Source organism: Rhinolophus sinicus, chromosome 16 (assembly GCF_057876585.1).
Source record: "Rhinolophus sinicus isolate RSI-liver-muscle chromosome 16, RSI-T2T, whole genome shotgun sequence".
Taxonomy (NCBI): domain Eukaryota; kingdom Metazoa; phylum Chordata; class Mammalia; order Chiroptera; family Rhinolophidae; genus Rhinolophus; species Rhinolophus sinicus.
Window position 1 is genome coordinate 4,363,531 of NC_142516.1, and position 13,063 is coordinate 4,376,593.

The 13,063-nt window shown below is 49.4% G+C and overlaps 1 protein-coding gene across 16 annotated transcripts in view; it reads left to right on the forward strand.

The window, feature by feature from the left end:
- The window catches only part of RAPGEF1 (Rap guanine nucleotide exchange factor 1), a 133,314-nt gene that overhangs the window by 67,111 nt on the left and 53,140 nt on the right, over positions 1 to 13,063 (forward strand). For all 16 annotated transcript variants that reach the window (XM_074331228.2, XM_074331227.2, XM_074331230.2 and 13 more), the window contains 2 exons: positions 3,278 to 3,456; positions 7,674 to 7,830. In XM_074331228.2, coding sequence (XP_074187329.2) covers positions 3,278 to 3,456; positions 7,674 to 7,830 — 336 coding nt within the window. The remainder of the gene's footprint in view (positions 1 to 3,277; positions 3,457 to 7,673; positions 7,831 to 13,063) is intronic.

The window sequence follows — 13,063 nt, forward strand, 5'->3', positions numbered from 1 at the left end:
ACACTCCTCCGGGCTGTCCAGAGTAAAATGATTTCCTAACACTTGTGCTCTGCTAGTGAACTCTGATAAGAAACTGTTTCAGTCACTCAGTTCTTAGAATTCCTCTTCCCCCTTTCTTCATTATCCCAAGAGAAGTCATGGGGGGACATTCGATGCTAAAGCGTTCTGTACTTAGTGGGGGTTCCTGCAAACTGCAGGGGGCAATGCCAATATTTGGAGACATTTCTGGTTGTCACAACTAGGAAGGCAAAGCAGGTCCTACTGGATCTGGTGGATAGAGGCCAGGAATGCTCTGAGCATCCTGCCAACCTAGGACAGCTCCCACTCCAAATAGTCCCGGGGACCCAAAATGTCACTGATGCACAGCTGCAAAGCCCTGTTCTGCAGCAAGGAGCTGCAGGCCTGACCTTTAGCCCAGGAAGGGTGTCGCCAGTTTTTGGTCATTGCCCTTTAAGAAGGGCTGAATTACTGTGCTGTGCCCCAGGTCACCTGCCTGAGACAGAGGGAGTACACATGTGTTGTTTGCTGGAGGCCCACAGACAGAACCGGAAGTGCTGGGGGGACCTGCCAACGTGTGTGAACTTCGAACTCTGTCGGAGAAATCTCACAATAAGTCTGACATTTGCTATTAATCATTACTTGTTCGCTCTCTTACTGCTTAGAGAATATTTCCATACGCATTCTCGTTTTATCCCAGTTTATGTGCATGGCTTTCCCTGTTTAAATACATGGGAAATTGCAGCTCAGGTGGTAGAAGTACAGATTCAGATTCACCGCCAGTTTTCTGAGGGTCTCTCTGTGCCCAGGCCCTGTCCTGGGTGGGGTCACGTGCTCTTATTTGCTCCTCCATAACCATGTGCAAAAACTTTCAGCATTCCTAATATACAGAAAGTTTGGGCACTGGCCCACATTTTCCAAACCTGTTTTTCCCTTACATTTCGTGAACTGCTTCCATGTGCATTCTCACTCAGACCCCACATCAACCTCTTTCGGTCCCCAGGGCAGGTCTTCTTCTCCCCGTTGTGCAGATGAGGAGCCGGACGCCCATTGGGCCCAGGCCCAGCCGTGGCTTCTGGTCTAGGCCCTCCCAGCACCGCTGCCCTCACATGGTTGCCTGGTTTGTTTGGGCCAATGGTGGCACCACCTGCTCCCCCACAGCAGGGCTTCCCCGGAGACGGCATGTGCCTCTGCGGGGTTGTGCGGCTGCACTGTATCAGCAAAGCCAAGGCCTCGGGTCCTGGTTGTAGTGAGTGTTCATTCTAGTGTCCTGTTGTCAGCTCTTCTGACTGCTGGCTGCGTTTTGCAAGAAGCCACAGTTAGCAGCTCAAGGGCTAGGAGAATGCACAATGCTCAGAGGCCATTAATTCTGGGAGTGGAATTTGCTGGAGAGCTCATGGATGAAACCTGACTCTGCTAAATTGTCGCTCCTTTACTAGGAGCCCAAGGCAGCCTGGCTCTTCAGTGGCTCATTTGAGCTCTCTGCAAATGACAGGAAAATTCTCTTTTTGCCATACTGTGCCTTGCCCCTTTGGGATGCCTCCCTTCTCCAGGTTAGCCCCTTTCTCCAACCCAGCGAGCCTGATTCCACCTTTCTTTAAATGTTCCCTCTTCCTCCCCACATTTTGTCACCACTGGCCCCTAACACGTGCTGCTATGCTGGATGGCAGTCTTGTGGTCACAGGCCTCTCGCCAGACTGGCTGACCGTGATTTTAGTCGCATTGGATGTCTGCAGGCTCCCCGACTCCTCCATATGCAGGCTCCTCCTGGGCTCTGGTAGGTGTGGCAAAGTGGAGCGCTCCTGTCCCTAAGGTGGAGAAAAAAGTGCCAGACCTCTCGGAACAGACAGGAAATAAACAAGTATGTCGGGCAGTGCACAGAGAAGAGCGGAGTTTGGTAAAGAGGCTACAGTGATGGGGGTGTGGGCGCCCTTTCTCCCCTGGAGAATCCTCCTGGTGGTCTGCACACGGCCTTTGGGGAAGTACTCCGTTGAGAGAAATTGAATCGGGTCTTTGAACATTGTCTGACTAAAGGACTTACTTCTTGATCCCATTTACATATTTTTCTTTTGATAGTCCCATGAAATAAATAGCTCCACTATTGAATGTTTTCATTTAAAATGACGTTCTCCATCATTTTAGAAGCAAAGAGGTAGTGTTCAGAATCCTAATCCCTTTTATTGTATATTATTTATTTATCTATAGATTATCGTGTATATCAACTTTTTCTAGAAATGATCCTCTTGCCCGCAGTTGCTTTTGTTATACCATATTCTCTGTGTCTCTGAGAGCCCACAGGTGGCGCTTGTCCTCATACACACCACTCTTAGTTCACACTGGCTGTGTCATCAGCTTTCCTGCAGCAGATCACCCGTTGGGGGCTGCCCATTTTATCGATGGTCCTCGATTCCCCCTTCCCTGCCAGCCAGCCGGGGCCCGGTCGTTGATGTGAGGGCTGGCATAGGGAAAGGAACAAAGCAGTGTGCACCCCCACTGGCTGTGGGTTCCGGGCATCCCTCAGTGAGGGGCAGAGGAGTTGGGTGCGGGATCTGAGTCCTGGGGGTGCAGGGCTCTGTTGCCTTTTCCTCCTCGGTGGGCTTTCCTCCAGGGTACTTTCCTGTGAGCATTCGCTGCTCAGGTCGTGAGTGAATCATTGCCATCTGCTCTGCTTCTTCACCTTTTCACCCCCGAGCACACACCCCTTCTAAATCTCGGGGTCTCTGGGTCCTGCCGGAGAACCACACCATTTATTTGAGAGATGGCTGCATCTTGACGGGGGGTGTGGGGATCTAGTGAAGACTCCTGGCAGGAGGGCTTCTGAACACTGAGGCCTGACCAGTCTTACTGAGTCCCTTAGGCCTTCGTCATTGAAGGGCCCGGGTCACTTGATTTGATTTATTGGATAGATATGTACCATGGGACTTACTGTTGGTTCTCTAAGCTTCCTACAGCCATCAGCAAATTAGTCCTCACTACACACCTTTAATGAGATTAGCGATGGCATCTCAGTGTGAGAGAGGAGAAGTGGATTTTCAAGACCTCAGGGAATTCAGGAATATCTAAAGAGCCGTCTTGGTCCGAGCCCCCTTCTTCCTTCATGCTTAGCCTCTGTGTCCTGATCGCAATTCTTAGATAAATAATTTGGCTTGGTTTCTGCAGCAAGAAGCCTTTCCCTTGGCATCATTCTCAAGATAGTTTACAGGAATTTTGATCTCACTGTTTTCAAAAGAGCTCCCGTTAATCTCTCCCCTCCGTCCTTATGCTGAACATTTCCTTGCAGAACCTGAGCTGGCTGGAGGAGAAGGAGAAGGAGGTAGTGAGCGCGTTGCGCTACTTTAAGACCATCGTGGACAAGATGGCCATTGATAAGAAGGTGCTGGAAATGCTTCCGGGCTCCGCCAGCAAGGTGCTGGAGGCCATCCTTCCACTGGTGCAGAGCGACCCCCGAATCCAGCACAGGTGAGTTGCTCTGAAGTCCTGGGCGGCGTCTGGGTTTGGGGGCACTTCAGACCCAGGGTTTCTGGGAACAGTGAAGTGTCGGGAGGAAAAGGAGCCTTCTCTCCAACCCCCGCGGACACCCCCTGATGCTCTCCCAAGGGTGAGGTCATTGTCACTTAGGAGACCTCGACACTGAGGACGGTCTCTTCCTTCCATCAGGAGGGACGTAGCCGTGGTGTGCGTCGTGGTCGTTTCTTGTATGAGCTCATTGGCAATAGTGACATGGTCAGGACGCATTTCTTCTACTAGCCTGTTAACCACAGGTTATTACTATGACATTTAATCCTGCCAACATCTAGCCTATTGAGACCTCAGTTGCTTAGAGGATTAGGGCAGAAGAGATGGAGAAGAGCCCTTTAGAGTTTGCACGAGGGGGACACTGAACTGTCAAGCCAGGGTGTCCCAAACAGCACCACAGTTCCCGGGAAGCCAGGTATGGGGGTGGAGTCGGCCCTCATCCCGGGACGCTTCTGCTGGGCAATGCTTTTATTGCTCAAGTGCATGTTCCTCTTAAAGGTGAGCAGGCAGATTGCCCCAGATTTATTATTGAGTACAGAGAGAAAAGCAGTATCATATGTAATCTTAAGAGAAAGCCTAGTGGGAGCTTTTCCTTGAGAGGCTGTCAGATGCCTGCTGGCTTTGTTTTTCCTCCCTGCCTGCTACCTGTTCAGGATAAACTCATCTCGGTTTCAGTTCCTGGAGATGGTTCAGTATTCACACAGCCCCATGAGGCTGAGCTTTCGTGAACTGCTTTCAGAATTTGGCAATGAAGTGCATAGGTTTCTTTTTCTGGGAGAGAAAGCAAATGGTCTTTATTTCCAAGAAGCTCTCTGCCTTGGGGCTTCCACCCTGGACTGTCAGCTGCCCCTGTAGATGGTGGGCGTTCGGCTGGCAGCTCACTGGTGCTAGTTGGTAGGGAGATACAGGGTCCATATGGCTTGGCCCCGCAGGTGTCCTCACTGTTCCGAGCCTTGCTGCCGTCATACAGGAAGAGCGTCTGAGGAAATGAGTCTCTTTAGTGCCCTGTTCAGTGCTTTGTGTGCTGGTTTCGAGAGCCTTGAGGCCGAGGACTACCGTGTTTCCCCGAAAATGAGACGTAGCCGGACCATCAGCTCTAATGTGTCTTTTGAAGCAAAAGTTAATATAAGACCGGGTCTTATATATATATTATAACATTATATTATATTTTATATCTTATATATTACATGATATAAGACCGGGTCTCATATTACTTTTTGCTCCAAAAGACGCATTAGAGCTGACGGACCGGCCAGGTCTTGTTTTCGGGGAAACACTAGACGCCTTGCTGACAGTTAACCCAGGGCCCAGCTTGTGGAAGGGCCCAGTGCTGTCCTCCTCTGTGGGAATGCGCCTGACATTAGGCTAGTCAGCTGTGTAGATGGCTTTTTGTAAGACGCTCTCATGGACCTCTCCCACGGGATGGTCCCACCACGGCAGAGTTAACATCAGCTCCCTCACCTCTGATGAAGTGCCAGTCTTACAGTGCCAGGAGGAGCTCTGCTGGCCTGGAAGGGGGGGAGTTGCAAGGCTCTGATTCCTGCAGGAGGAGATGCGGGAGGCGGACCCCGGGGAAGGATTGGCCATGCAGGCAGGAGCGCAAGGGCAGCAAAGGTGCCGAGGCAGCCAGGCCCAGGGTGCTCTGCTCCCCGACCAGAGATGCAGCAGTCACGGGAGGGAGCCGCGCGTGGGCCCTCGAGGGGAGGCGCACGCAGAGCGGGAACAGTGGGAAGAGGGCAGATGGGATTCACCCGCCTCGGTCAGGTGCTGAATGGCGTTGGCAGAGTCCAGGACAGTCACTGTCACAGAACCCTGTGACTAACTGTTGGTAGTGTGTCGCTACCAGGATTGTCGCTTTGTGGAGTGTGGGCCAGCAGCTTTGCCGGGGAAATGGCTTTCTAGACATGCCAGCCCTGGAAGAATCGGCCAAGTAATATGAGAACAGTTTGAGGGTATCTTTTGTTTGTGGGGAGGTTTTGTAATTGTTTTATAGCTGACAAAAATTATTTAATGTTTATAACAATCTCCTAGAGGGAAAAGGAAATGCCTGGGTGTGGCTGTAAGAAATGATTTTTTTTTTCCTGGTAGTCTTTTGGCATTTAAGGGATTTTCCTCTTGAAATTCTCCCAAAGAGCCAAGATTTTTATTGATCTCCCTGAGATGATCAAAAATGCTTCCTGAAATGTTTCTTTTAGCTTCTTTTCATCGTCTCCTTGCCCCCAGTGCAGTTTGTAAGCTGGGAGGAGCTTTCCTGCCCTCCGCTCAGAGCCCTTCTGCAGTCTGGGTCCTGCCGGGCAGGCTTTTTGCCACCCTCCCCCAGGTTGCCAGGATGGTGGTGAGCTGGCCTTTGGACAAGCAGCTGGCTACTCAGTGTGAGCAATGAATGGAGGATTCTCCTGCACAGCGAGCGCGATCACCCAGGATCCAGGCCTGCCTGCGGTGTATACAGCTTGCATTATCATAGTACAGGGCCCGCCTGCCTTCCTCCCTTCCTCCCTTCCTCCCTTCCTCCCTTCCTTCCTTCCTTCCTTCCTTCCTTTCTTCCTTCCTTCCCTCCTTCCCTCCTTGACACAGAGGGATGTTCTGCATCCAAGCAAATGATGTGAAAGGCAGACACAACTGCCCAATTCTTCAGGCGTTATCAGGGAAATATTACCATTCAAGGCAGGTAGGAAGTAAGTGTTCTATTGAAGTGCCCCCGCTTCACCTAGTTGTTGCCAGTAGTTTGAGTAGTGCTCTGGCAGCAGCCCCAGGGCACCCGGCCTGCCAGGACCCAGGAGGCAGTCGTTAGAAGTACCCTCCCCGGTCAGGGTGAGTCAGCTAGGACCCAGCCCCCAGGAGAGACTGCACTTTGTTTTCCCCTCAGTCCTCTGTCCTAAGAGGGTAAGGCCAACACCACATACTTTTCACTCGTGTTTTCCTCCGAAGCAGCTAGACCTGGCTTTGTCAGGCTCCTTTTGTAAACTTTGCTTCTTGCTAATGGGGCTCCAGGAGGCTGCTTTGGCTCTGCGTGACTCTCCTGTTGGAACATGCAGAGTGGAATGACTGCTACGTGGGATTTTCGCTCTCCTGGGAGCACGTTGTCCTCACCTGGTTCTGCAGAGCTTCCCGTTAGTGTTGTTTGAGCCAGGCTTTTGTGTTAAATAGCTTTGTTTTTAGAACCTGTTGTAATCATGTCTTAACAATATTATATGTACTTTTCTCAAAATGATATCTTTGACTCCTAAATGTCTCCCTCGTTTTTCTTTCTTTTCCTTTTTAATTTTTTGAGTAGAAGAGGGGGCAGCCAACAGGTTTTCTGTATTTTTGCTCTTCTGCCATTGTAATATGTAATATTTAAAGTGGAAAAATAATCCTGTCTGTAATTCCTACAGAAAAATTTTCTATAGCTATTTAAAAATATGTCAAAGATGTAAAAATTCTTCATTTTGGGCCCCCACTACACCAGCGAGGCACCCAGAAATCCTGGGGGCTTCTGTTCGTATGCGCTGGCCTCAGTGTATCTGCGCCCACCCCCACCCTCCCAGGTATCCTCGCCTCCAATTTGTCATCGTTCTGGAAACACTCTTCATTAGTGCGGTCCCCTGGCCTCTCGGCCATGGTTGTGGCACCGAGGGAGGCGAAGCTGAACCTGCGGCAGAGGACTTCTAGTAAATTGCAGATCTGTTTGTGCTCATGTTTTAAAGGCTGTTCCTGTAAAGGACCCTGCCTGCTCGAGTGCCACAAACCTGTTGGCTCCTTATGACACATCGGACAGGAATTTTAGTCTAACTCCAGGCAACAAGTGTATGATGCTTTGCCCCAGTCCAGTGGTTAGCTAGGAGGAGGGGAGGGGTGGTACCCCGCAGAGACATCATCAGAATCTTGGGGAATGTAAAGTTTGCAAAAGCGGATTCATTTTCATGATGGAGTTTTTATGTTAGAGTTGGGAAATGAAAAAAATGGCAAGACTAGAAGGCTTCGCACGGTTTTGTTGGCTGTGGGGAGGCAGGTTCAGGGAGGGAGGGTTCGTTTATCAAAAGGTGCAGATTTCACAGAAAGAAAGATTGGGAAACATGCCCTAGTCACTGACAAACTGGTCCTGTGCTAAACGGATATCCTCAAGTGATTCATGCCATAGACTTTTAATATTCTCCTTAAAAATCTTCCCTTCCCTCCAGCTCAGCCCTCTCCTCCTGCTATAGCCGAGTGTACCAAAGTCTCGCCAACCTCATTCGCTGGTCTGACCAAGTGATGCTAGAAGGTGTGAACTCAGAAGATAAAGAGATGGTGACAACTGTGAGGGGCGTCATCAAGGCTGTGCTGGACGGAGTGAAGGTATGGACATGGGTTGCAGACATCCCAGGCGGGGACTTAGAGCAGTCTCCCTGCTGGACTTTTATCACACAAGAACTTGTTCCTAAACTTAACGCGTTAGAATGAAAGTCTTCCAGCGTCCCTGGTGTTGGGACGCTGCTCTGGCCGTTACGGAGTCCATTCTCTGGTACAAACAGCTCTCACAGCAATACAGGGCTTTGGAGTACGTGGCCCAAGAGTTGGAAAAGCTGCCGGAGCAGTCAGCCTTTACTGAGCGTTGTAGTAAATCTTCAGTGAGTCTTTATGTGAAACTCTGGCTCTGCGTGCTTGTCAGCTAGACAAAATGGAACGAAAATTGTGTTTTCATTGACTCTTAGCAAAACTCCCAGCTTGTCAACTGCCAGCTTTCCGTGTTCTGAAAACTTCTGGGATTCCTGGTGGGAATCAGGATTGAGATGAGTAAGGAGTGAAACTGTCTGTAGTTGAAGGCCCTCATGTGGTCTGTGAATTTACTTCCCAGGAGAGTCAGAGGTGGCACAGCAGGAAGCTGCGTCCTAGGTAAGGAGGGACTCCAAGGCCAGAGAGGGCCTGGGATTGTTGAGAGAAGACATCCTAGTGGATGAGGAGCAAGGCAGAAAGAACACAGGGCACGAGCCGGGTGGGGCCTGCCGGTCAGGACCGGGGCTGTGCGCAGGGGCAGAGGACCCTGCTCTTACGTGAGGCCATCTAATGCAGCGGGAAGAGGGTGGCCTTGGGGCCCGGCTAGGTTTGACTCCCGAGTTCACCACTTGTCTGTGAACTTGAGCAACTCACTCAAGGGCTCTGGACCTTTGTTAACTCATCTATAAACAAGGTATTAGGTTGGTGCAAAAGTAATTGCGGTTTTTGCAATTATTTTTAACCTTTAAACTGCAATTACTTTTTCACCAACCTCATACAATGGTGGTGCCCTGTATTGTAGTGTTGTAGGAGGGATTAAATTAGTTACCACAGGCTGTCTTAGAACACTCCTGTCACACCCTAAGCACTCAGACCTGAGCTGCCTTCCATTACTGACGCTGTGGTCGAGGCGTATGCCTGCACAGGTCTCTTGGCGTGAAAAAACTGTGTCGTCCTCCCTTCTAGACCCTTCAGTCCAAACTTATAGCTGAGACACTTGCCCAGGTAAAACATCATTTCTTTCCCAGGCAGCCATGCTGCCAGATTTCTGAAGACTGCTTTCTGGGATTCACATTTGCCACAAGCTCTGGAAAGTGGAGTGAGGACCCCCAAAGGGTAAACGTCTCAGAGCGAGGCTAAGAAGGCTTTGCTTACTGTTACCGCATTACCACTGCCCTAGCACGTGCTGCTGGCTGAGGAAGCTGGTGGCGCGCCACCTCCAGCACCGTGTAGGGCTGCTGTGTCTGCTGGGACCTTGTTGAGTTCATTTAGACGGAGGCTTGACTAGACAGCAACATTTCTTCTGCTGGCTCCCAGGTTCTCCTCGTTTCCCAGAGTTCCTAGGCCATACGTTACCTGTTTTGGCCAGTGAGACTCAAGGGTGTAGCCCAGTGGCTGTCGTGTAAGACCTTATGGCACATTCTGGCTTTTGGGGTGCAGTCACATACATTACCCCATTCCATCTTCCCAGCAGCTCTTTGAAGTCAAGGCCAGAATGAGACACGACCTGGGTCACACTTCATCAGCAGTCGGTGTGCTTCTGGCTCACCCACTCCTTGCTCTTCCTATCTGGGCTTCTGGAAATGCCATTTACTGAAAGTTGTTATTTTGCAGGTGACATTGTTAAGGTTTCCTCCTACCAAATTGATTATGATGAGATGTTCAAACAAGTGAGAACGTCCAAAATAGGAGAGATTGTTTTGATGTATAGCTTTGTGACATGCCCAAGTAGATTTTCCTTATGGAATCATGAAAGCTCTACTGTATCAGTTGAAAGAGAAATTTCTCTTGATTTTTCATGTTGACCAAGATGAGACGGAGGGCAAGGAACCTATAAATTACAAACCTTCAGTGTCTGAAAGCAAAGAACTTTTCCACAGTTGTTTTAAAAACATTTCAGCCAGAACAGAGATTCTTCAGGTGAGGGCCTCTATAAATTTGGTTTTGTTTCATTTATCCGACAAGCACTTACAGAGATCCTTCTGGTGCCGGCAGTGTGACAGAATTGGGGATACAGTGATAATAAGCAAAGCCCACGGGGCCTGCCTGATGGAGCTTACAGTCTAAGGCGGGGAAAGACAGCAAATAAGAACGTGTAATTCTATCATTGTAAGTAAGACTGGTGCTATGAAGAAAAAAATGGCACGTGGTATTACTTGGGTGTACAGGTGACCTTCCTTTTTCAGGATGGTCAGAGACGCTTTCCAGAAAGGCACAGACTAAAGCCTGAAGGACGAGCAGGCATTGGCCTTGTTACTGGAAGCTTCTCATCGTTGAGCTCAGTCAAAGCAGCAGGGACCCTTGACTGCCGTGTTGGCGTTTGTTGCCGAGGTCTAAGAGGAATGCAGCTACTGTTTGTTACCCACTCAGTGCTTGTAACCGCTCTCCGAGGCAGGTACACTCGCCCCTTCCCAGCTGTGGGAACTGAGGCTCCGGCTGATCAGTAGTCAGTGGCAAGGTCAAGACTCACAGCCAGACCGGCTGCCCCCCCCCACTCCTGTACACCCACAGTGCCCTCAGCCGCCGCCCACAAGGAGGGGGTCGTGGGCCGCCGAGGGGTTCGTGTGCTCCCACCTCCAAGCCAGCGGCTGCCGGCCTCTCTTGCTGTCCCCTTAGAAGCCCACGTGGGAGTGATGTGACAGCCTCAGTCCGCTGGGAGGGCGGGGCTGTGCATTCATGAGGGTGTCGTCATCCCACTTAGAGGAGAAATGTTGGCACCGAGGTTCTTTCAACTGACTCACCATTTTTCAAGTAACTCTGTTGTTGAATGGAATTTTCTTTTTTCTTAAGGACTGAAGTGTTTTAAAAACAGGATTACTTTGTTTTTGTCCCTGAATGGGTAGCACCATTTATTACTTAAACCCCCACGTAAATGTCACTTGTTAGCTCTGTAACCTTGGGCAAGTTATGTCTCCAAGTTTCAAGTAGGTTTTTAAATATTTACCCTGCAGATTTGAAGAAAGATTAAGTGAAATAATGTATATAAAGTACCTAGTAAGTGCGGGGTGCCCCGTAAATGGTGGGTAAGTACTGCTAACTGTGGAAACAGCTCATTTCTGGAACAGCTCACATTTACCAACTTGACAATGATTGTGACCCTTTTCCATGGAACTTTGTAAGGCTCAGGTAAAGGATAAACTTCTGTTACGATCTCATCTGCTCTGGTCAAGTGCTCAACCCGGGCAGCCTGAGGCTCAGAGATGAGAGAGCTTCTCCAAGGGAGGAGGTGAAAGGCCTTTACTTTCCTGAATCTCTGCGAAGCACCCCAGCCTGGCTTTCGGGAGACAGAGCTCGTCAAGGTCAAACACGTACCCCAGTCTGTCCTTTTGAAACCAACACCCAGCTCTTCCTCCTAACTTGACCATTTAAATTGCAGCTTTTCTTCTGATCTCAGATTTACAACTTTGTACCCATCTCCCTGGGCTCTGCTCTGCCCTCTTCGCAGACTCTCGGGGTCTCCACTCTCCGGCCTCGAGCCTCTTTCCCTGGCCTCCAACTACACTGCCCCCCGGCGCCATCCACACACATTTCTTTTTTTATTTAAAAAAGAAAAGCTTTACACTGACAAACTTGGGGGAAAACTCAAAATACTTGTAGTTCTGTCACCGCCCAAAATTGAGCTTCTGTACGTTTACTTTGTGTAACACGAATATTTTGGAAGAAATGTTTTTCTGCCTATATCAGTTGGGATTAGGTTTAACAGAATTTTAAAATACAGAACTTTACTTCGGTTTCATATATAAGAAGCCCTGAGAAAAGCAGCCAAGGCTAGTGTGACATTTTCACAAAATGGCCAGGGCGAGGTCTTTTCCCCTTGCTTTCCTGCCATCCTTAGCACATGGATTCCACCTCATGGTCTAAGGTGGCTGCTCAGTCTCCATCCATTAGGCCTACCTTCCAGCCAGCAAGGAGAAGGAGAGAATAGGAAGCTGTGCCGTCTCCATTCACGGTGCTTCCTCCCTAGGCCTCACAGAACTTTCACCTACATCCTACTGGCCAGAACTTGGACACGTGCCCAGAAGAAAGAACAGATACTGTGGGGCAATAGCTGTCTGCCATGCTGACATTTCAAATAAGCCATCTCTTTTTATGCCTCATTCAGCCCATTTTTAAGTTGTTGGATGAAAAGTTTCAAACATTCACCAAGAAGAGAACAGTGACGACGCCCATCACATGGTCCCACACTTGTCCTCTCACGGCCAGTCTTGTTTCTTCTGTCCCTCTCCCTACTCCCTTGGCTGGTTTGCAAGCAAATTCCAGACGACATGTCGTCTCCTCGGTCAGTGACTTAGGACATGGCTCCAGAACAAGGCCAGCTTTCTCTGTGAAGGGCCAGATAGTAAATATTTTAGGCTCTCGGGCTCCATGCAGTCTCTGCTGCATGTTGGTCTCAGTCGCACATTCTTTGTTTGATTCTTTACATTTCGTTTTCTTGAACAAAGCCTGCTTTCCTTGAGGGCCTTACAAAAGCAAGCCCTGAGCTACATTTGGCCTGCAGGTAGTTTGCTGCTTTTCAACAGCTTTCAATTCAGGATCCAAAGGCAGTCCATCCACTCACTGCAATTTGTTCATCTGTGTGTATCCCCTCCGTGGTATTTTCTGCTCGCAACCTACTTGCTTTTCTAGAAAGGGTCATCGTTCCTAAATGTCTCCCACAGTCTGGATTTTGCTGATTCCATCTGTGCGGTGCTGTTTAACGTATTCCTCCGTCCCTGGGATTTCCTGTAAAACCAGAGGCTGAATCAGATTGGGGTTTCTTGCATTTAGCAGAATTCTCCCCAGGTGGGGCGCCTGCGTGTGTCCTTCAGAAGGCACCTTCTCCTCTGGGTGTTAACAGCTATTGCTGGTTATTGCCTAGACCCATTCACTAGAGGTCGCAAAATGATGACATTCTCATTCTTTCTGCTATTCTTACATCTTACTGAGGGGAATACATCTAACAGAGAGCCTTCCCCTTCTCAGTTTATGATTATCCTGAATTGCAGTCCTCGGAGGAAAGGTGGAGTCAGTGCTTAATTTCTTCCTTTACTTACCAGATATCAAAATAACGAGGTTTCCTAGCATTTTCTAACAAGACCAAGGGATTGAGTTTTTT